The sequence below is a fragment of the Corylus avellana genome, chromosome ca1 (genome assembly GCF_901000735.1).
Source record: "Corylus avellana chromosome ca1, CavTom2PMs-1.0".
Classification (NCBI taxonomy): domain Eukaryota; kingdom Viridiplantae; phylum Streptophyta; class Magnoliopsida; order Fagales; family Betulaceae; genus Corylus; species Corylus avellana.
Window position 1 is genome coordinate 8,293,788 of NC_081541.1, and position 23,955 is coordinate 8,317,742.

A 23,955-nucleotide genomic window follows, 5' to 3' on the forward strand; every position below is an offset into this window, starting at 1 on the left:
GCATATAATTATACAATGGCAACGAGATTAGATGTCAAACGAATGCACTCTCAAGGGACTGGATTTAAAAATAGGTAACTAGGTTTATTCGTCCTTACAATTAGAAAAAAAAAAGAAAAGAAAAAAAAGTAATACAACAGAAAGCAAAAGACTAAAAATGGTGATTTGTGTACACGGCTAGAACATCTAATCTAGTGAGACAAAATGACATTATTGCTTGAGCAGCAAAGCCACTAAAACAAGCGCGTCTATACAACAAAAATGGATGAGAATTATAACTGCCTGCATGTGACATCCAGATACTTTTGGGCAAAGAAGCATTGTAACAGGAGAAAAATGTTAAGATCCATATATATTATTATGTCACCCAGATTTCTTTGTCCAAGAAAAATAATCTCCAACTGTCAAGAAAACGTGTTCCCCCAATACCAAATCAACAGGAGGCAGATTTTCGATGCAACTGACAGTTATCTGCAGAAGAAAAAAGGGAAAAAGAAAGAATTATAAGACGAATACTATAATTTTCAGTCGAACTTGTTTTGATAGGCACTCAAGGACATAAGCCTAGGAAGCACAAACAGACCTTCCCATTCCCAAGTTGGAACTCAGACTTCAAAATTGAATGATCCCTTGATAGCAAGTAAGTCTGCAGACCTTGGGCAAATTTTATATTTCCTGCAACCATTGAAAAAGATTGCCATAGAGGGAGCGGGGGAGGATGAGGAAAAGGAGAAAGAAAAAAATTCATTGGAGGAACAAAAATGTATAGGGATTCCAACCTGCATATAGTGTAAGAATGGCATCTAAATTGAACATCAATGTGGGTCTTGTCAAGGTGATGACAAAGGACATGCCAGAAATCCCATGGAAACTCTCCTCGCAAACATTGACCTGCAATTTCCATGTGAGAAACACAAATATATGAATTACACCATATGCTAAACAATTGTCCTAAGGCAAAATTGCATTTAAACTGACATCGTTCTGACACCCACTTATCTTTTTCATAACCATCCATGCATGGTATGCCATTCATGGAAAGATATTTATGCAATCCGAGGAATGGGGAAGAAGAAACAGAAGCCAAATATTGCTTATGCATCCAACTTTGACGTGTTATAGCAGATTTGCTTTAAGATTTATATATTTCATATAAGTGAAACTTTTTATGAACATTGCAAGCATAAAATAATAAGAAAGAAAGATTATCAGGACTCTTCAAACTTACTGCCTGTGATGGCATCATGGCAGAACGAAGCAATTGTGAACCAATCGCATCCGCAATGTAGGAATCCTGCACATAAAATAAACAATTGAGCTATGAATGGAGGGTATCACATAAAGAGCGGTCAGCTTGTCAGGCACTTATTGACTTGTTACACGAATCACTGATTTATAAACTAACATGTAACAATTGCTTGCACTCTGAAAATATATAATTCAATTAGAGCAAAGAAACATGTAGATTCTCTTTCTCTAACATTTATACTCGGAAGAAAACACGGAAGGTGGCAAAGCCTGGAAGAAAGGAAGAAAATCCTGAAATAAGAGGAAAAAAAAAAAGGAGAATAGGTGGGGACAGAGTTTTCCTCCAACCCAAGTTGGAGGAAATTCCTATTTTGTAAAAATGACATATGTCACTTTTCATGTGAGAGACACGTGTTTTTTAATTAGCATGTGAGAAGCACATGCTTTTTAAATAAAATTTCTTTCAACCTTGTCCTTACAATTAAAAAAAGCTGTACTTCTCACATGTAGAGGATATATGCCATTTTTATAGAATAGGTTGGAGGAATTTCCTCCAACACAATTTGAAGGAAAACTCTGTCCAACAAGCGGAGGAGCTACGTAGACAAAAACTGACTCCTATATTATTGATGCAAACCATCAAAGAATTTAAAGAAAAAGATGATATAAAAATTTCAAAGTTCATGGCAACTAAAGACACGAGTTTACATTTGCACACTGGAATCTGACATGGCATACCCCGTCAAAGTGCAACTCAATCCTTTCTTCACAAATTCTAGAAACTCAATAAAAGATCGTATATCAAATTTAAACTACTGCGCAACTGCCACTAGAATTTTATAGGTAGGTCTAGAACATAAATTCTAAAGCAAAAATTATAAGAATGATCACCAATTGAATAGTCTCTCTAAATTCAAAGCATTTAATACAAAGAAAAAAGAAAACAAGAAAAGATCATATATCACTAAAGAATCAAGTACAAAAACTTTCTTGTATGAACAAAGATAATATTATTACTTATCAAAAAAAGATAATATTACCTGTGAATTCAAAACTCGTTCTGAGAGTGATTTATCTTCATCCAATGATTTGAAGTAAACCTCCACTATGTCAGTAGGTTCTAGGGCAGCTTTCTTCCGCAACTTCTGAATTCTATTCACAATCTACAATGGATGAATTTTAAAGAATCCATTCATCAGAAATGTTTATGTAATGCAATCAATTACATGCAACTTCAATGCACATAGCAACCGAGAAATATGTAAAGGGCCTCCACAACATAATCATAGTTCAAGGAGATTGCTAATCAAAGCATGGCATTATAAGTTAACAAACAAGTGCCAAAAATATAAAAATGAATTGAAATACTCGTTGTGCATGCATAACTGGTATCCTACAATACAAGAAGTGGATGGACTTTATATGATTAGAAATTTACAATGGATATAAAGTACATATAACCAGCATAATGGCATATAATTTACCTCTCGTGCAACACCAGCCTCAAACAATGAGTTATCTGCATGCAAATCCAAAATCACCAAAACATCACCTGCAACATAGCACATAGCACATGTAAAACACATAATTGTCACATGATAAATTATATTTGGATCTCATTTATAATCCCTACCATCTCCTGCTGCATCAATCTCCTTTTCCGTCATGCCATCAGGACGTTTGAAATCCCGAACAACCTGAAATTAAAAAATATGACAAAAATATTGGGTAGCACAATCTCAGCCCATCATTCAGGAAAAAAAAAACCCTTGTAAATGAGCCACACCAATCCAAGGTGGTGGTCCATCCCCAACAAGAGGGACAAGAACAGCATTGTATCACAAATCAAAGTATCATCCACCTAGAAGTTACAAGAGTGACTAGGTACACCCAACTAGAACTTGTATATTTCTTAAACAATATGAAGTATCAAAAAAGTAAATTCAGGTGTAAAGATAACATTTCTACAGCTAAAATGAAGAGACAAGGTCAATACTTCATTAAGCTTCATGCCCAAAAATATATGGAAGTCAATGAACCTTCAAATTAAAATTTTACCAAAATTTTCTCCTTTACTCATCACTAAGAGCATTCTAAATAGCCTCACCATATTTTACTAGCCAAAAAAGCACATTTCTCTATTTTAGCTATTCACTTGTTTAAAGCACTCTCAACAGTCTCACCACTTTAGCTATCCACTTTCATTATTCTATTTAAATATTATTTTTCAAACCCAAAAGAAAATAAAAAAGGGAGGAGAAACTTAAAATTTTAATGGTTTTTTATTCTTTTGGCGAATGAACAGTGCTCACTATTGTTGTTGAGTACTGTTCACCCACCAAAAAATTTCTCACTAAATTGGTGAGGCTGCTGGAGACACATTTTGGACCATTTCAGCAAATTGGCTCACAAAAATAGCTAAAAAGCTATTTCTGTGAGTCTATGAGAATGCTCTAAAACGACTAAAAAATATAGAACTTCCAACAAATCTGTCAGATTGGGGGGATTCTTTCACATCCACAATGAAATTATTTCTACCTTTTATTCCAGTGTAAATCGAAGCTACAGGATGACCATGGTTGTCACTTTTCATGCCATTAGTCATTTTCCAAGGAACATATTATCATTTCCAAGGTGTTAAACATAAAGGTAATTTTGTTATTTTGACAGCGGTTCAACAGCATCAAAAATATCAATGCTGTCCCCAGGAAAATTGAATCTATTAACATGACCATGTCCATGTATTAATATGAATCTCAAACTAATTTTTGCGGATAAATTCAACAGGAGATTATTATAGTAAAAAGGACAAGCACCTTAATATCAGTCAGCTTCAAACAATGAGCAGCAATAGTAACTTCCCCAGCTTTCTCAAAAGCCAAAATTTTTTCCTGCGACATCGCTTTAACTTCCTTGGCAACGACTCCCATAGATTTTCCAAGCCGCTTACCTAACACACTAGAAGAAAACAATCGATTAACATCACAGAGAAGAATAGAAAAGTACTACACAGATTTTTTGAGGGTTAAAAAATTAACATACCTAAAATCAGGTTCAGCACGTAGAGATGAGTACTTCAAGGTATCATTGCATGGTACAAGAGAGCGTACATTGAGTTCCTCTAGCACATACTACAATGCAAATGGAATTAAATAAATCCAAAGGCAGCAATGGTTGTGGAAGTTAGGAGAAAGATGGGGGAAACATGGGAGAATGACGGGCATGAGCAAACACACCAGTAAGTAAAACTATACTCAAGTCTAGTATGATTAGAGAACTCCCCCTAGTCCCTCCTGATAGTTTTCTATAACCCCACCCTATACATCCCGTGAACCTCATTAGAACACCACCCACCCCACGCACTACCATATTTACAATTCACTACCACCCTCCGCAAGGCAGCTTCTCCAAACGTGTTCAGTTTGGCTCGTTGTAAGGATGCCTCTGTGGCAAACCATTTGATGCTTTCTATCAACTCTAATTAGTAGAATGTCAATTTTCTCAGAGCGGCTCATGAATGGGAGGTGAATCTCTTTACCTCATTCTTTAATTTGTTATAATCTATCAAATTGAGACAGGGTGGCAAAAACAAGCTTTGTTGGATACCTTCCAAGAAAGGGTTGTTCGATGTTCGATCTTACTATAATGTCCATTTGTTCCCCATGATGACACTCCTTTCCCTTGGATGAGTATTTGGTAGAGTAAAAATCCTTTGAGAGTGTTGTGCTTTGCTTGGTCGGCCGCCTTGGGAAAAATCCTAACCATGGATAAACTTAGAAAGCGCAACTCATTGTGGTTGATTGGAACTGTATGTGTAAGCAAAGTGGGAAGTCAGTGGACCACTTCTTACTCCATTGTGAGATAGTTAGTGCCCTTTGGAATACAATTTTCAGCCTTGTAGCCTTGTAGGGTTGGCTTGGATTATGCCTATTTGGGTAGTAGACCTTTTCACTTGCTGGAAAGGGCAATGTGGTAGGGTTCGGAATACTGCTATGTGGAAGATAGTTCCATCATGTTTTATGTGGTGTTATTGGAGGGAAAGAAATGATTGAATGTTTGAGGACTATGAACGGACATTGGGGGAACAAAAGGAATTTTTCTTTAAAACTACTTATAACCGGACAACTATTTTGATGCAAATATTTATAGTTTTCATGTGTTTCTAGTGTTCTATTATATACATTGTGTACTTAGGTTGTGCCTTTTAAATTGTGTTTACTTATCAAGAAAAGAAAATAAAGGAAGAAAGACTCATAGAAAAAATAGCATTCATTAATAAAAGTAGATCAACTGGCTATAAAGACACCTGATTGACTCTAAAAGCATGAAAAAAATACAAGTATGATATAGATTGGTGTTATCCACATACCTCTCTTAACTTGCCACCGATGTCATCGAGAAAATCTGCATCAGGATGAACTACTACCATCTCCCTGCAGTTGCTCAGAAATGAATAAAAGAAAAGAAAAAAAAAAAAAAAATAGAGAAGGCAAACATGAGAACATAAACTCAAAGAAGAGCAGAAGTAACAAGTGACAAGCTTAACCTTAGTGGTGTTTTAAGAGGTTTGTTGTGTCGCTCACGAATGTTGCGAGCGAGATCAATGATAGTCATCATCCTTGCAACACTTTGTTCAATTCGTTCACCCCTCTGAGAAACAATTTTTTTTTTTTTTGTTAAAGAAAAAAGGAATAGCAATTGGGTGGTTCCAGAACTTGCAAAAAGTCCACAAAAGTTCAACATCAGATTTAGCTTGAATCACTAACTAAATCTGTACAATTATCTCAAAAAAAGCTGAGCCATGTGCCAAACTAATTGATAAATTGGTGAGAATGTTGATGGCATGTCACCATGTGCCAATCTCATGCCTCCTTAAAGATTGTCCAGACAAAAGTTAAATCCATATTTTAAGTGGTGCTAAAACTTGTAAGACTCACCTAATCAATAATTAAGTTTCAATGGTACTAAAACTGTTTTGGGATAAAACTATATGTTTTTCACCATTTCAGTTTTGCACCAAGACCATGGGCTTCATGAATTCTCCAAGTCTTGTGGAATAAATTTCATATACCAATTTGAAGTGGTGGAATTATCAGAAGATTTCTTTTCTGCTTTTGATAGGGAAATACAATTCAGGCACTGATAGAATTGAACCCCGAACCTCATCTCCTCCTATTTATGGAGGCACGAGATGCCATTTGGTATAGCACAAAGTTGCCCATCCACCCCCTCTCTCTCTCTTTTCGGGTCCACAGCATGCCCACCAGAGAGAACATCAGTATAAGAACTTGGTCAAATCTAAGGTAGTAGGTAGTATAGAGTTCTCAATATACATGCATATTTTGTATTTAAAACACCGTATTATGGACATAGAAGAAAAATATTAGGATTGATTGGCAGATGAGAAAAATGCTTCAACTAGATGGTTCCTTTATTTAAGTGCATTTTAACTGCACAGGTTGATACTAGTTATGCTAGTAATTCCAATAAAATAATATGACATGTATTGAACTTTGTCCATATAAAAAGAAATTCATACTAATCATAACTGGACCGCGCTAACTCTGTAATTTTCAGTGATACAATCATACTTGCACAGTGGGCATCCAAATTGACCTTAATGTCATGGCTTGAATAACCAAAAAAAAATTCAGAAATAAAAAATCAGTTAGATAAGACCTGTGCATATGTGGCTTAACCACAATCATTTTTTTGATAAGTAAAATTAACGAATAGAGGCAATAAAATAAAAAGAACAAAAGTAAGAGAAGGAAATCGCTCAAATGAATATCATCCATACCTTTCCTTCTTCTTGAGGAAACTTGCAATAATGAATACTTTCCTCTGATCCATTGGAAACTTTTCGAAGATTTTGATATAGAACTTCAGTGAAAAATGGTGTGAATGGTGCCATTACTTTACATGACACTAGAAGGACCTGAAAAAGACAAAGAAAAACCCAAAACATAAGATAAGTGAATGTTATGATGGGCATCTCAATAGCTGAGAATTAGCACGTCTGAGCAAAAAATGAATAATAACCAAGCTATGCAAAAACAAAAGATTCAATAATGTGATGTAAGAAAACCCAAAGAGAGAATGCTTACAAACAACTAACACAGTGGTAGAAAATCGTAGGCAATTGCTCCCACATCACAAGTATCAGTTAACATAGGCAAATAGGGAGTAACACTATAGTCTAGATACAAGCCCATTCCAAATCATGTTCTCCAATAAGTAAATCATAATCAGGACAACACCCAATACAAAGTTCGCATTATCTAGGTAAGGCATCATTTCAGCTCATAAATATTTTTTTGATAAGTAAATGAGAATAAATATTTCAGCTCATAAATAGTACTCTTGTAAATGAGAATAAATTGTTAAGTGATATTAAAAGGTTAAAGTAAAAATAAAACAAAAGGTAAGTTGTAAGCAAAATTTGAATTCAAGTCTAGTACTCATGGCAGAGACACCAACCAAGTGCCAAAATTTTCTTCTTTAACCCTAGGTGAGCTCAGATATTATTGCCGTACGAAAAGCCTTGAACAGCTTTCAATCCAGAAAAGAACAGGATTCCGATGAGCTTTCTTTCTTTGAATGACTTTGCAATCACAAAAAAATTAGATATCATTACTCAGATTTTGAACAGAATGAATTCATGTAAAATATCTGATGCATGGCCCAATTCTTATTTTGACTGGTATATAATTTCCACAAATTCAATTTTTTTTACTAAACAAAGAGAAAAATCATGTTTGTACTACACCATCCACAGGGTGTCCAAGCAATCAATTGCCATACTAATCTAATAAGAGTAGTTGTGCAAGACAAATAAAATTAGACATGCACAGGGAGCTAATGGAAATTCCTAGTAACAAGGACTCCACCAACCAAAATCGGAAACCAACAAACACTAAAAGGACTACAAATTATAATAAATCCACAGAAAATTGCCCTAATAGTAAGACAACACTATTAATCATATCATAGCATGCACAATCAAAAAATGCCATAACACAAGATAGATGTTACTTCCATCATACATTATAAAGAGTTGAGAGTGCTATCCTACAGTCCTCTTCTCCAGTACGACCTTTAAGTCTCTTACGGTTGAACCGTACATATATATTTGTAAGGTTGTCAAGAAACTTCAAGAGATATGGAACCACCTATAAAGGAAATTGAGCCATGAGCCGTTAATAGTGAAATTGGAAACAATATACATAAAATTGCAGCAGGGGGGGAGAGCATATGGGATGGGGAAGCATTGAACAATGTCAGAACCAATACATATATTTAAATCTGTGCAGGCTTTAAAAATCAATGCAAAGCTATTTCAGTTCGTTAAGCTGGCAGAATATTTATAATGTATACTAACAGTAATCTAAGCACAACCCAAGCTCAAATAAAACCCCGAGCTACATCTAACATACTAGAATGGGTATTTGTAAGTTAAGCTTAGTAGGCAAAAGATGGCATGAATATGTTGCATAAAACAATAAACAATGCTTTAAAAACAACTAAAACAAACAAAAATAAGCACAAACAAAGATATGTGTTTGTGTGTATACTTAGATAGTAGGTATGTATTTATATTGATTCAGCATCATATATTGTCAAAATATGGGAATCTTCAGTGCACCACAAGCCAACTTTAGAATCAAAACCAGTATGATACAAATCATCCCGCTCAAAAAGAATTATAACATCCAGCGACTTTTAGCTACTTCAAAATTTTCACACAAAAAATGTTCCAAGGGTAAAATTACTTTGAGGGTAACCACTATGATTTTGGTCAAAGCAGCTTCACTTTACAAGATTATTCAAATAAATCAAACCATTATTTTAGAGTTGAGCATAGAAAGTCTACAAGATAATCCTATATCCTTTCTTGAAGTACTTGATAAATTTGCAAAACCATTTAAACTATTGATAATGTTACTCTCATTGCTGATTCTTGAAATTGTTTTGTTCATGCATTTGAAATACAGAAATAAATTTATATTTTTGTATAGTGCTTTATCAAGTTTATTCCTATAAAATAAAATGTTCTTTCAGAACCTAAAACACCAAAAGAAAGTAGAAGTTCTTTTGACGATAGTCTCAGCTTATTCTCTTATCATATATTGATCTTAAGCAGCATTTCTCCAGTAATTTATTGTGTCCTATGTACAATAATCCCCTTAATCTTAATAGCACAACAAATGAATACATTCAATGGTTTCTGGCGATCTAAATTTTGAATTTTTTTGCCAAGAGCTAAGTATCCACTGAAAGACAATGGAAGACAGCTAACCGTGTAAAGGCGATAACCATCCATCTCTTGGCGGACAAAATAAACAAGACTCTGTGTGGCTGAGTTGATCCACTGGTCAAGCACATTAGATGAATTTTGAAGAGTGGCTTGATCAATGGGGATGAATGATGCAAGCCCCTCAACCTCAAGCCTCTTTGCATTCTGAACAAGGAACCTATATGCATTGTACCAGGGAAGAAAAACATCCCTGACCTGGGAAGAAATTAAAACAGTAGAAAGAGAGAGGTGGATAAATTAGAGTATAACTAGATCAAATTAAAGGTATTAGATATCAGTAAAGCTGACTACGACTGAAGTCAAACGCTTTAATGCAAACGCTAAAATTCAACAATAAATACACAATACTCACAACACCATGAACTCCTTCCTTTTTAAAACGTAAGGGCTCAGCACGCACCACTGGAGAGTTTATCAGGTACAATCGCAATGCATCCTGCAAGTAGGCAACAGTACATACACCAAACTATGAGTAAGCAGTTGAACTATTTGAAGAACAAATTAGGACAAGCAAATTGATTTAACACAATAACACAAGAGAAAAGGACAACTCATAAAAGGATTTAGTAAAAATAACTTACAGCCCCATAATTATCAATGACTTCCAATGGCGAAGGATAGTTTTTCAGACTTTTACTCATCTTCTTTCCATCCTCTGCCAGGACAAGTCCATTGCAAATGAGATTCCTAAATGCAGGTTTCCCAAATAATGCAGTAGACAACACCATAAGTGTATAGAACCTGCAGATTGAAAAAGTGAAGGATCAGGCACAGTAGAAATAAGTTCTGCCTAGGAAGTAGAAATTTTTTATTTTATTTTGATAAGTAATCAAGATATCATTATCAGTATAAAGCGCTCTCAGGCATGCATGATGCATACAAGAGAAAACACCTAGCTAGGAGGAAAAAAAATATGATAACTAAGCACCAAAGGAGAAACAAGTGCCGTTATCCAAAGATACCACAAAAGGCAAGAAGGCATGAAGGCATCATCTTCTACACAGTAACACTCCAAGTGCTCCTCACAATAGAGAATAAGATGGTGCACGGACTCCTCATTTTATTTACACAAACAGCACCTATTGACCATAATGACATGTCGCTTCCTATGATTGTACTTGATAAGGATCCTTCTTAGGGCTGCTGACCAAGCAAAAAAGGTTGTCCTCAAAGAAACCTTAGTCCGCCAAACACTCTTCCAAGGGGAAACAAAAAAGCTATCATTACAAACCAAGACACCATAGAAGGATCTAACATTGAACGACCTCTTTTGGAGGGGGCCCACCAAATTATCTTCACCTTCCCATCTCACTTTAATTGAGTACAACACCCAGAAGAACGAGGTAATTACATTCACCACCCAATCATGGGCCGCTCTAGCAAAACTTGTGTTTCACTAATTGGAGCCACTAGAAAGCTTTAGTTGAGCCACTATGGAAGAATCATTCGTGCAAGTAATATCATATAAACATTGAAAGGCTTCCTTTAGGGCCATATTTTCACACCACAGATCATGCCAAAATCTAACCTTAGAATCATCTTCCACATCAAACGGTATGACTTGAAAACTTTTCCCAATCCCTCCTAATATTCTTCCATAGCCCCCCCCCATAAACTCCGAGAGTCTCATTCGAACACTACCCACCCCACGAACTACCAAATTTAAAGTCTACCACAAATCTCCACCAAGCCTCTCTCATGCACATGACACCATAGCCATTACCTAAGAGAGCACGATTTAACATCAAGAAGTTTCGAACCCTCAACCCTCCTTCAGAGATCGGAGAACATACCATGGACCAGCTTATCAAGTGATACTTGAATTCTTTGCCTAGCACACCCCATAAGAAATCTCATTGAAGCTTTCTCAATACGGTTTGCAACACCCGCCGGGAAAGGGAAGAGGGACATGAAATACAAAAGCAAATTAGAAAGTGTGCTCTTAATAAGGGTAACCCTACCACCCTTAGACAAATATATCACTTTCCAACTAGAGCAGTAGAGATATTAAGTAATCAATATCATAAGAAGACAAACACACCCATTAGACATGGAAGGATGATATTATCATTTTGTTTAAATAAGTGGGATGATTCACACTTGAAATGGTATAATGTTTACCATCCCTGCTATTATTAACACATGGTATTTAGAAATAATCAACTACTACCATGAGATCAAGGATTCACATAATTCTTGAATATGGGAAGTATCATAAATAGACACATCTAAAAAGCAAGAAACCAACCATCCCCGAGTTTGATCCAGCCCTTCAGCCACAAAATGCCCCGGAAAGTTTTTCTCAAAAAGTTCAACATTCTCAAAAGGATAATGGATGTAAGCATAAGGCATGGATCCACTCTCAAACCAACAATCAAACACCTGAAAAGATAAAGAACAAATTATCATTAAAACCATGTAGCAAACTAGTGGTGCGGTTAAACATCATCTACACAGATACACAAGAAAGTAAACATGCATAAGTTGTTTCTTCGCTTGTTTTTATTTTTTTTTTGTTCAGGCACACGAAAAAACCTTTAATAGAATTTCAAGTCAACCTCAATACCATGGGAGAAATATACAATGAGACACAAACTATAGAGCTAAAAGCATATAGTTGTTCCCTGATAGTTGAGAAGCCTATGTTTTTCCATTCCTCCTAAATGAAGACCACAACCGGCCAAAGAGGAGTAGCTAATAGGCTGCTGGAAGGCACAACAAGATGGCCCTCAAGGCAACACAAATGAGACCATTATCTTACAAAATTAAAACAATTATGTCAGAACAAAATTACAAAATTAAAACAAATGAGACCATTATCTTTCAACATAGCCACAAAGTCATGAAAAATTCCCAAATGTATAGACAATGGACATGCTATAAATGTATCAATTTCAATTCAAAATCAAAATCAAGTATCACTTATCAAAAAAAAATCAACTCAAAATCAATTACATTTGATTATTATTGATTTTGAATGAGCATATATGAGCTTGGAACCAAAACAATGTTATGTGATAATCTAAAATGGAATTCCATAGTGAAAAAAACAGCAGAGCCCAATAATGCAAGTCCAGGCACTCTGCTGAATAGCCCTGATTCAGAAATCTTACATCATCTACACGTCGAAGCACACCAAATTCAGGACCACGACTAGATGGAATGGTGAAATGATCAATCTTGTGACGGTGCAGGTCATCCACCTGCAGAAAGCAGTAATACTGAGATAAGCAAAAATCCATGATTCCAAAATATTTTCCAGAATAGCAGAGAAATAAAATTAAAAAACAAATTGGAATTGAAGCATAGCAATGCACAAGACAGAACAGTTTCTTTTGATTTTTTTTTTTTTATTTTCATTTCTTATTTATTTACTTATTTTCACAGGAAGTACACAATAGATTACCCGACAAGAGAGAAGGCGAAGGAGAAGAGAAAAGAAGATATAGAATTTGCAACAGGAAATACTAGAAAGAATAAAGACATGGTGCGATGCAAATTGGACAGCAAAAGAAAAACCAAACAGATCATGATCCTATGCAAAAGTGTGTTGCTTCTTGGTATATAACCAATAAAATCCAAAAAAGTCCTTATCAACAACCAACACTTCTCTGCTACTGTATTTACCAAAAAAGTAAAACCTGCCCCAACCACCTCAAAAAATGAGAGAGAGAGAGAGAGAGAGAGAGAGAAGCAAGAAAAAACACACCTAAGGAAGACCATTTTTTTTATGAAAAATAATTTATTGACAGAAAAGGCCAAGCCCCAGCACACAAAATATATAAGAGGCAAACACTCTACAAGCGCCTAAAATCTAAAAATGAAATAACATCTAACAGACAGGAAGACAAGAAATTAGGGAAAAAGATTACAGCTCAATCCAAGAGAGATCTCAAAAAATGAGGGTTTTAAACAAAGCAAGTTGGATTCGCAATCTTCAAAGAAGAGCTGATTCCTTTCTCCAAATACTCCACACAAAGAACCCAGGAATAACATTATATATAGCCTCTTTAAAATAACCCCTCCCTTGAGTCTTCCAACAATGAAGCATCTAGGATGTTACTCAGCATAGCCCACAAAACTCTGAACATGTTGAGAACCAAGTGCAAAAGATCACTAGTGTACTCAAATTGAAGGAGAAGATTATTAACGGCCTCTAGGCAACACCAGTTTACAAGAATGAAACCCCGCCTTCTAAGATTATCGATTGTGAGGATTTTACCCAAAACTATCATCCATGTAAAGAAAGCCATGAGGGTTGGGGCCTTAACCTTCCAAACACTTTTTTAGGGGAACACGCAAGCTCTTCAGACTGAAAATATTGACAACCACCCAGGCAACACACTCCAGGGGCCCAACTTAGGAAGACCATTGAAACACCCAATTCTCTAACAAACCAACTCTATCCTTGCATCTCCCCCCTAGCATCTGGTAAATAGATTAATCTCATAATCCGAACTCTTCATAAGCCTCCAGCCCAATTGATCATGGCATATCTGATATCTCAGCCTTTTTCTTTTTTCTTTCTTTTTTTGGGTGGAGTGGGGGTGGAGGGTATCAAACTTCCGTATTACTAGACATAAAGGTAAACCATGATACAAGCATCCCTTTTTAAAGAAAAGTACCTTGATCTCTTTCGAAGAAGAGTAGCTCATTGATGCAAGTATCACTTTGTAGGAGAGAAGTTGATAAAAAGGAACAATTAAACTAGCAAGATAAGGCTCTATAAATACAACCCCACCCCAAAAAAAAAAAAGAAAAAAGAAAAGAAGCAAATTGAAATAAAATCCCTTGTTTTCCCTAATTCACTTCCAACAACAACCCTCCATATCATCGTGCTGCACAAAATTACCATCTTTTTTCAGATAGTAATTAAGATGAACTTGAAGACTCAACTTATCTAACAAAGCTGTGTAGTGAAAGAGTCGATTCATATTGATTAAGATTGGATGCATTAATTTATGTAGATAACCAAATTAATCTACCATGAGAAAGAAAAGAGAGTGATACAAAAATAATGAATGAGAGAGAGAGAGAGAGAGAGAGAGAGAGATCAAACCTTAACGCCAGAAAGCTTTTCAAGTTTCTCAATGGAATCCATGACTAGTACTTCCTCACCATCCTCACTAATCCATATTGGAAGAGGAGTGCCCCAAAATCTACTTCGACTAATAGCCCAGTCTCTTGCATTTTCCAGCCAATTGTGGAAGCGTTTTTCCTTTAGAATGACAAAAGAGTAAATAAAAGAGGTTTCAAACAACTAAAAATCGTACAACAACTGGATTTCCTGAGGACACTTAAGCCTATTATCCACAACATTAATGAAAGTGAAACTAAAACACATTTTACTCATTACTAATATAGAATTCCCATTACCCAAAAAATAATTAAAAGTTCAAGAAAATAGAAATTCACCGCAAGAAGCATCAGCTTTTCCTAAAAAAAATTTAATGTTCTCCAATTCTAACTAGTAAGAATTTGGATACATGAGTGCCTTTAATTTATTCATCACGAAAGAAGGAAACACTAACACTGAAATGGTCAAGATATCAGTAAAAAAAATGGATATATTGCTTCCCAATGTATTACAGGCCACGTCATAATCTGAAGACATGTCTACTAGGTGCCCAAGAGTATTGGGAAGGGATTGGATGCATTTAAGTAATAGACACATATCATGGAATAACCAATATGTAATATTACGAATCGCTCCATGATTCATGACTTTTCAAGGCGAAGCAAGTAGATCAGCTTCTTCTTTTTCTTTTTTTGGAGGGGGGGTAATAATTTTTTTTATAACTAAACGCAATTTATTAAAAGGCACAAGAGGCGCAACCCAAATATACAAGAGAAACACCTAGTTAAAAGAAGAAAATGATCAAGAAAAACGTGAAAGTTAGAAATATTTAAGTCAAACGCAGCTCTCTAGTGGTAAAGAGTCTTGAAAAAAAATCATTTAATTCCACCACCATCTTCAAAACTTCAATCATTTCTATCCCCCCAAATATACTACATTAAGGCAAGACGGAACCATCTTCCACATGACAGCATTCCAAAGCCTACCAGAATGCCATTTCCAGCCAGTGAAAAGGTATACCACTTGACTAGGCATAAAAGTGAGATCTGCTAAATAGATATCAAAGATGAACCTTCAGAATTTTTGGGATATACAACCGATAATATCCTTATTCTGTCCAAATATCAATTCCATATTGCATGAAACTTTTCGTGTAAATAGTGGAGAAGGCATACAGTGATGCTCTACCTCCTAGGAAAACTTTTTTTTTTTTGATAAGTACCTCCTAGGAAAACTTTATCACAAACATAGAAGAAATCTACCCTCACATATAGCTTTACCCTAATATGAAGTCACCAGCGTTGTCAGCAAGGAGATATCTTTATTACCTTCACAAAATCAGGAACCCAGTAAGTCTGCCTGTTGTTTTCTAACAATTGCTCTTTCAACTCTTCTACTTTAACGAACCTGGACAAACATGGTATAGCTCAATTAGGAAGAACGCAACCATTTAAAACACACACAACATAAAAAATAATAAATAATAAATGGAAAATTAGAGACATCATATTAGGTATTACTAACTTAAAAGTAACAGGTAGTGAGCCTGTACAATTTCCAACCACTCCCTAAGATTATCTTGAAAACACTGCTCCCCCTTAGTAGAAGGGAAACAGGAGAAATAGCATCACAATGCATCCCAAGAAGATGGTAAATAGCAACATCAACAGCAGCCCCACACTCCCCATATATACATTGAATTACAAAGCAAAATTGAGTTGCACATCCCTGCCCAGAATATGCTAATCCCTCATCGGCTTTTTTGTCTTCCATTCACAACACATAATTGTCCATATAACTTTAGTGAACATGTAGCAAACATCCACCCCAAATTTATTATTTATGATTGTTTTAGTCACAATAGGTTATCTCCTTTCTAAATGCTTTCATGATTTTTAAAGTGTAAGTATTAACATCCCTCATGAATGAAGCTTCTTACTTTAAGGCTTAGCTGCTGGGAGGATTAAACACCGCCTACCGTGAAACCAAGTTTAATAACCAATTACAAGTAAAAGCTTAAGATAAATTAGAGAATATAGTGACTTGTTTATTTATTTAGTCTAACATTTTGTTTTTATTGACTTGAAGTATGCTTGGTTTAAAATCAGTTTGAACACTTCTAAGAAAATGCATATAAATGTCCCATCCAACATTTCTTTGTTTTATACATTTTGTTGTATGGTTTTCACTTGGTCAACAAAGCAGGCATAGGTTGGTGGTGTCAGCGGACACACATAGAAGGAATGGAGCACCAGCATGCAGGTGTGCAAATGATTACCTGCATGAAGGTAAGAAAGAATGTTGCAGGTCTACGGGATGTAGAAGAAAGACTGAATTTATAGCCGAAGCATCCAAAAACCTATACTGCAGTCTATAGTGGCCAATGAGTACAGGTAAATAACATCCTAACATCCAAAGTTGTTTTGAGATTGAGTACCCTGATCCCACTACAAATGGGAACAAGATATAAAATGAAAATTCAGCACAGTATGTTGCATATAAGACTAAAACATAACAATTTTGATGAATCAAACATTTCAGTTCAATGAAAATTGGGTCACAGCTTCAATATAACTGCAGATAAGGTAAAAGAAAAGATTGGTAAATATGCACTTACCAGCTTGGAACAGCTCGATAAATAAGAGGAGTTTTGGATCTCGGGCAAAAGGGATAAGAATGCGTAAAGGTCCCAGACTTAACAAGGCGGCCTTTTGCCTGAGCAAACAAAAGGAATCACAACAGAGAAAGCATGTAAAAATGAAACAGTGGGCATAAAATTTTACATCCCACCCAGGATATAACTTTTGATTTCAAACTTTTCTTTTAACATTAGTTAACAATGATACCGGAATAGAATGATGAAACTTTGTTCTTTGATGTCAAATATAGGTTTTAGGATATGATAGAAATAAACCAATCTGTACAGCTGCAAGACATTTATTAAATATTATAACGAAACAACCACTAACTATAGTTTCAGATTAACTACCCTCACCAATATGATCATTGTCAGTGCATAAGCACTCCCATAATGAAGTTCATATAAATCATACCTTAATTGCTTCAATAATGTTCTTATCTGCATCCTTGACATACTGCCCACTGAAGTCGGTAATTTTTGCAGTAAAGCAGCCATCATCATCAACTGCTACAATCAAGTTTTCTCCCTACAAGACAACAAACAAAGGAAAACATGAAGTAACTGGAGGCAAGGTAGGACAATATATACATGTACATGTGTGCCAAATTCTCCACGGACATAAACGTCAATAAAACCTTCCAAAAACAATTGTATGAAACAGTGCAAATCATAGAGCACCAGAATCTCAGTTGTAACACATTGGGGGAAGTGGCAACTTTTCAAAAACTGAACATAAATCAACATAAGTGCCTAGTCAACTGAAGACTCCATCATTAAAGCTTAGGATTAGCAGCAAATCTATGCTGATGCAAACACCACAGATGGAAACTATCTGGACAAGAGAACATGTAACATAAACCTCTCGACTTGAAATCCATTCTAGTTTTTTTTTTTAATATAACAAGGAACCCCTCCAAGGCAGGGCCACTTCTTGCACCCACCCCTGTTGGTAAACCTTGGACCAATGTAAAGCACTCCCTCCACACGAATCGAGTAATACTCCGGCTTCGCCGGCGAGCAGGCCCCAAGGAATTGTTTGCACCCAAGGGGATTCGAACCTTGGACCTCATGGACTACCACAAAAACCAAGACTCTTACCACTTGAGTCAACCCTTTGGGGTTTGCAATCCATTCTAGTTAAAGACCTATATAAAAAGAAATCAGCCAAAAAAGTGGCCAGCACAGAGAAGAACAAACAAAAAAAGATGGCCAGAAAACTGATTAAGTAGTAATTGAGTATTGTTTAATATCATCATCATAGTTTCCAAGTTGATTTTTTAAAAACGCTTTGATTATAAAAACACCAAGGTTAGTGCAAATCCCCTCTCACTGTTGAGTATTGTTATAAATCACAATCATAGAATTTTTAAAAGGCTATATCTATAAAAGGTCAAGGTTAAACTCTCTCTCACTCTCAACACACACACTCTCTCTCTTGCACAATACACACCCACACAGTAGAGATCTCTCCAACTACCATTTCTTCCCCTCATACTATATTGTTTCTTCAATGTGATAGATTTAAGCCAAAAAAAAAAAAAAAGGATAAAAAAACACAACCACGATCTATTTAAGTCTACCCATAGCTAACCAAATCTGAAGTGGAGGAGGCAGGAAGGTAGAGGATAGGGAACAAATCCAATGCATCAATTTGTTAAAACGTGTCTTATGTCCTAAAAGCAAAAACATTAATTGGAGAATTCAAAACACTCCTAAAAACACAAAAATAGTTTTCACCTTTATATCACATCATAACATTTTTTCAAACTAAAAACAAAAACTGTCTTCTAAAACACATTAACAAACAGAGCCAATATGTTTTAAGGACACATCTAGACAACAAGTGGATGAATAGGAAATATAGATTAATAGAATGCAAAAGGAAAATGGTTAACAAAATAGTATGCAAGCAGAAATTAGAGATACACAATCAAACCCACAAAAAGGACAGGAACTACAGTAAAAGAATAATATATTTTCAACATAGAGATTGAACCAGAAATGTGATAAAACCAAGCTTCAAGGCCTTATTTTGTACCATGTCAAAGTCAGAACTACATGGAACAGAAACAAGCTCATCCGACTGTACTAAATCACAAGATAAAAAACACAGTTTGCTGCATCAAAAAGAAAAACCTTGCTTATCACTTGATTTTCACTGCAAACACGATAATCATCTTCACCAAATGCGGGCGCACAATGCACTATTCCAGTACCACTGTCATCGGTAACATAGTTGTCGGCAACAACTCTAAATGCAGAGTCAGAGAACTCCACAAAATAATCAAACAATGGTTCATATCTGCAGTACACATTCTTAGAGATTCAGTAACCCTTCAAAAGCCCTCAATGAAATCATATTTTACTAAAAAATAATTCCCAAAAACAGCAGTAATCATCTGGAAACTGATAGTAATTGTGAATAAAAAGTAACAGTAGTGCTCACTTCATTCCCACCAGAGAAGCCCCTGAGATTTTCTCCAACAGTTCATAAGAATCCACCACATCTCCGGTTTTACCACTTGAGGATCCCTTGGTCTTTGGATTTGATTGTTTTGAGTCATTAACAGATCCATTTGCCACATTTGGTTTCGGTTTCTCACTAGGAAGAGCTGACAAACGAGATTCGGTAACCACATACACTTTTCCAGAGTACTTGTTGCGAACCTGGTATTCTTTCTCACCTCAAATTAGATACCATATTAATATATAACAAAACCAATCTCCCAATGAATATAAGCTAAATAAAAAATTAATGACATGAAACAGAGAAAACATGGCAACCATTACACACCAACAATCTTAATTACAACCAAAAAGAAGACATGCAAAACTGTGCCTAAAAAAGGGTTATTGAAATCTTTAAATGCATTAAATATAATCAATAAACATACTACTCTAAGATTTGTTCATTATAGTTTAAATGATATTGAAACCATCCATTAACTTGATAAACACCATATTTCTAAGATTAAAAAAAAAAAAAACAGATAAATAAGCCTGAGGCCTTAAGCCATGGGCCTCCAACAATCCGAATTCATTCGGAAAAGCTTCAAACAGCTATCTTTCAATCCCAGACCAAACCAACAAGAAATGCAGTGAAAAACTGAGTGTCATTCAACTATTACAAGTTTTTTTTTTTAAACCGAAACAATAACAACCAGTATAATGACTTCATTCTTAAGGTTGTATTTAGCAAAAATTATATTATAATGCTCAATCTAGTTGTGTGAACAGTTTATCGCAGAATCCAACATACAGGTTGACAAAACATACTAAACTGACCTTCACATAGACAAAATTTGCATTGACACAAAGGGCAAGATTACTAGGAAGGGTCCATGGAGTCGTTGTCCAAGCCACAAAGGATGCCTTATGTGGATCGCCAATTATTGGAAAAGCCAGCATAATTTCAGGGTCAGGCACATCCTGTGTCACTCAAGGAAAGTTAGATATAGCTGCAATTCTCAGAAATCGAGATTGTACGAATAACAGAAAAAATGGCCATAACAATCAGACTTTAAAACCCAAATTGTAGTTCAACTGCAACCGTCGTCAGATCCCACATTTCACCAAATTGACTGGTTGGCCATGGCCATCAATCACGGAACAAAATATATAGACGAAATGTACATAATAACTGTTTAACAACCCACATCCAAATATGAATGGTAAACAGAGGTTTCAGATCACAAACCCGATATTCCTGACCAGCTTCAAAATTAGATAGAGGTGTCTTGCAACCAGTGCTGTATGGCATGACCTGCCAAAAAATAACAAAAATATAAAGGCATAAATTTAACCCACTTTCAAATTTTAAAACCCATCCAGAAAATCATAACCAACTTGTGGCCAAACACCAGAGAAAAAAAAAAAAAAAAAAAAAAGTTCTACTAAAAAAGATCTCTTAAAGCCTCAGAAAATGTAAGAATACATGAGAAACATAATGATCTCTTATTTAGATGCATTTGAGTTAAATACATAGCTGACTCAAAGCAAAACGGCAAAGAATGAAAGAAAAAACTTCGACTTCTTCTCGGCAACCACTAGAACATAAAGAAGTATATACATTATCACCTTCACTAGAATCACTACCCAATCTATTAACCATACTCCTTCATTAGAAGTAAATACTCAACAAACAGATAGACACTTCATAACCAATTCCCAAAAATGAATACAGCACAAGATACTCCAAACTGACCTTGAAACCCTTATACACAAGACCCTTGTTGTAGAGCTGCGCAAATACCCACCACACACTCTCCATGAATTTCAAGTCCATCGTCTTGTAATCATTCTTGAAATCAATCCATCGCCCCGTCCGCCACACAATCGTCTCCCACTCCTCCACATACCTATCAAACAAGAAGCAATAATGAATAACGAAATGAGCGATACCAATTCAAATTCCTGAATCCAAAAACTAAGAAACGAAAATCAAAAACCTTCCTCACCTCGTGACAATGCTCCTGCACTCCTCGTTGTACTTATCGATCCCCAAGTTCAAGACGTCCTCGCGCTTCTTGATGTTGAGGCGGCGGTCGATCTCGTTCTCGACGGGCAGGCCGTGGCAGTCCCAGCCGAAGCGGCGAGTGACGTGATAGCCGTTCATTGACTGGTATCGGGTGACAATGTCCTTTATGGTGCCGGCGAGGATGTGGCCGTAGTGCGGGAGCCCCGTGGCGAAAGGAGGCCCGTCATAGAAAATGTACTCGGGCTGGTCCTTGGTGCGCTCCAGCTGGGTCTCGAAGGCCTTTATCTCCGTCCACAGCTCGAGGATCTTCTCCTCGTATTTGGGGAAGGAGAAGTCCTTCCCTTCGCACACTTCATCCATGGCGGAAGTGGAGAGAGACAGAGAGTCAGAGAGAATCAGGGTTTTGGAAGTTCAACGCAATCGACTGCGGACGTGGTTTTGTAACTTTTGTGTAATATCAGAATATGTGAAGATGGGAAAGAGACGGGTCGGGTCTATGAGACGGAGCGATGGTGGTCTTTTTTTTTTTTTTTTATAAAAAAATTCCAATCTGAATTATTATTCTTAGTTTATTATTTTAAAATTAAATAAAATTTACATACGACTATTAAGTATTTATTATTTTCTATATTTATCACCCTAAAATAAATAAAATCACATATCAAAATGATGTCGATTTTAATATAAGCTTCATGTTGTTGTAGCTTAGCTCGGCTCTGAATTAACAGTTAAAGAGGAATTGTATCACCCATACTCAGCACTTCTTCATGGTATCAATGTGAAATTGTTTTTCTAGGCCTTTTCGGTTTTGATTTTGAGCAATCATCATTCCAACTTTCATTTCACTTATTTGAATGCTTGTAATTCAATTGGATAAATGAATCGGAAGGGGAAGTTCTGAAGTTCAAACCCATGTTTGGTTTTGGTTTGTCATTCCATTGTAGGCCTTGGTCCTAGTATAAAAAATGATGGACTTAATAGGCAAACAATTAGAGAAAAAATAAATGTCCGCTTGTAGGCAAAGACGAGCGTCGAGCAGTACCTCACAACTATCCACCATCTAGGATATTGACATAGGCAGTTAGGAGACAGAAACCAATCATCTAGAACGGTGTACAACCCTACTTTAGAAGGTGAAGGGTCTTTTGTGTATCACCTCTACAAGAGTGGGGGCGGGTCGCCATGGAATTTCAAAAGTCATTGAACTATTAAGGTCATGTTTAGCTGTGACATTACAATATTAAATTTGGTGATACTAAGAAACAATTGTTGACATACTAAATCTGAAAATAAAATGTATGCCATATATGTTACATAAACTGATAAAAGTATATGATGTATTCTTTCAATAGTGTTCCTTCCAAAAAAAAAAAAAATTTCTTTCAATAGTCTAAATTTAACTTCACGCTCTCTCTCTCTCTTAAAAAAAGAAAATTAAAATTAAACCTGAACCGTTTTAAAAACTATTACTCACTTAATCGAAAATCACATTCTTTATTATACTATCATTAAACACAGGTCACCACCCTGAATTTTTGACCATTTTCAAAAAAGGCCCCTTCCCCCTTGGTTTCCTTGAATTAATTGAATTAATTATTATTATTTTTAACAATAGTATTGAATTTCCGTAAGGAAAATTACACTTTAACCCTCGAAAGTTTGGAGCGATTTGCAATTCGACCTCCAAAATTTCAATTTTAACAATCCACCACCCCAAAGTTCCAAACTTTTGCAATTTAACCAATATTATCCCAAAATTTCCATATTGCCCATAATTTTTATTTTTTTTATTTATTTTTTTATAAAAAAAAAAAATTAAAAAAATTGATGGTGCAAAAATGGCTAGATGGCCAAAGGGGTGGGCCGGGTGGCCGAATTATTATTATTATTATTTTTTTTAATTTTTTATAAAAAAAAATTAAAAATTAAAAATTATGGGCAATATGAAAAGTTTTGGATACAATTTTTCAAATTGCAAAAAATTAGAACTTTGGAGTGATGGATTGCCAAAATTGAAATTTAGGAGGTAAAATTGTAAATCGCTCCAAACTTTGGAGGAGTAAAATATAATTTTCCCTTTTTAATAAGGCATTTTTGTCACATATTTTTATCAATTTTTAACATAATCAAAATCCGAGTCAAAGGTGTCAATGCAAGGCCACATTTGTATTCCAATCAAAATTTAAATTTTATTG

The 23,955-nt window shown here is 35.6% G+C and overlaps 1 protein-coding gene across 1 annotated transcript; it reads right to left on the bottom strand.

Moving 5' to 3' along the window:
- Positions 1–34: 34 nt before the first annotated feature.
- LOC132161695 (isoleucine--tRNA ligase, cytoplasmic) lies at positions 35–22,200 on the bottom strand. Its single transcript, XM_059571875.1, has 28 exons — positions 21,741–22,200; positions 21,488–21,641; positions 20,981–21,046; positions 20,569–20,712; positions 19,730–19,950; positions 19,420–19,585; positions 17,696–17,809; positions 17,260–17,357; positions 15,971–16,049; positions 14,625–14,783; positions 12,679–12,768; positions 11,814–11,947; positions 10,147–10,306; positions 9,918–10,001; positions 9,548–9,760; positions 8,295–8,420; positions 7,049–7,186; positions 5,795–5,898; positions 5,618–5,681; positions 4,291–4,379; positions 4,065–4,206; positions 2,882–2,945; positions 2,733–2,800; positions 2,289–2,411; positions 1,229–1,294; positions 780–891; positions 584–675; positions 35–471 (listed from the first exon to the last, which is right to left on the bottom strand). Exons 1-28 carry the CDS (start codon positions 22,118–22,120, stop codon positions 364–366), a joined length of 3,558 nt encoding a protein of 1,185 aa, XP_059427858.1. The 5' UTR covers positions 22,121–22,200; the 3' UTR covers positions 35–363.
- Between the last annotated feature and the right edge of the window lie 1,755 nt (positions 22,201–23,955).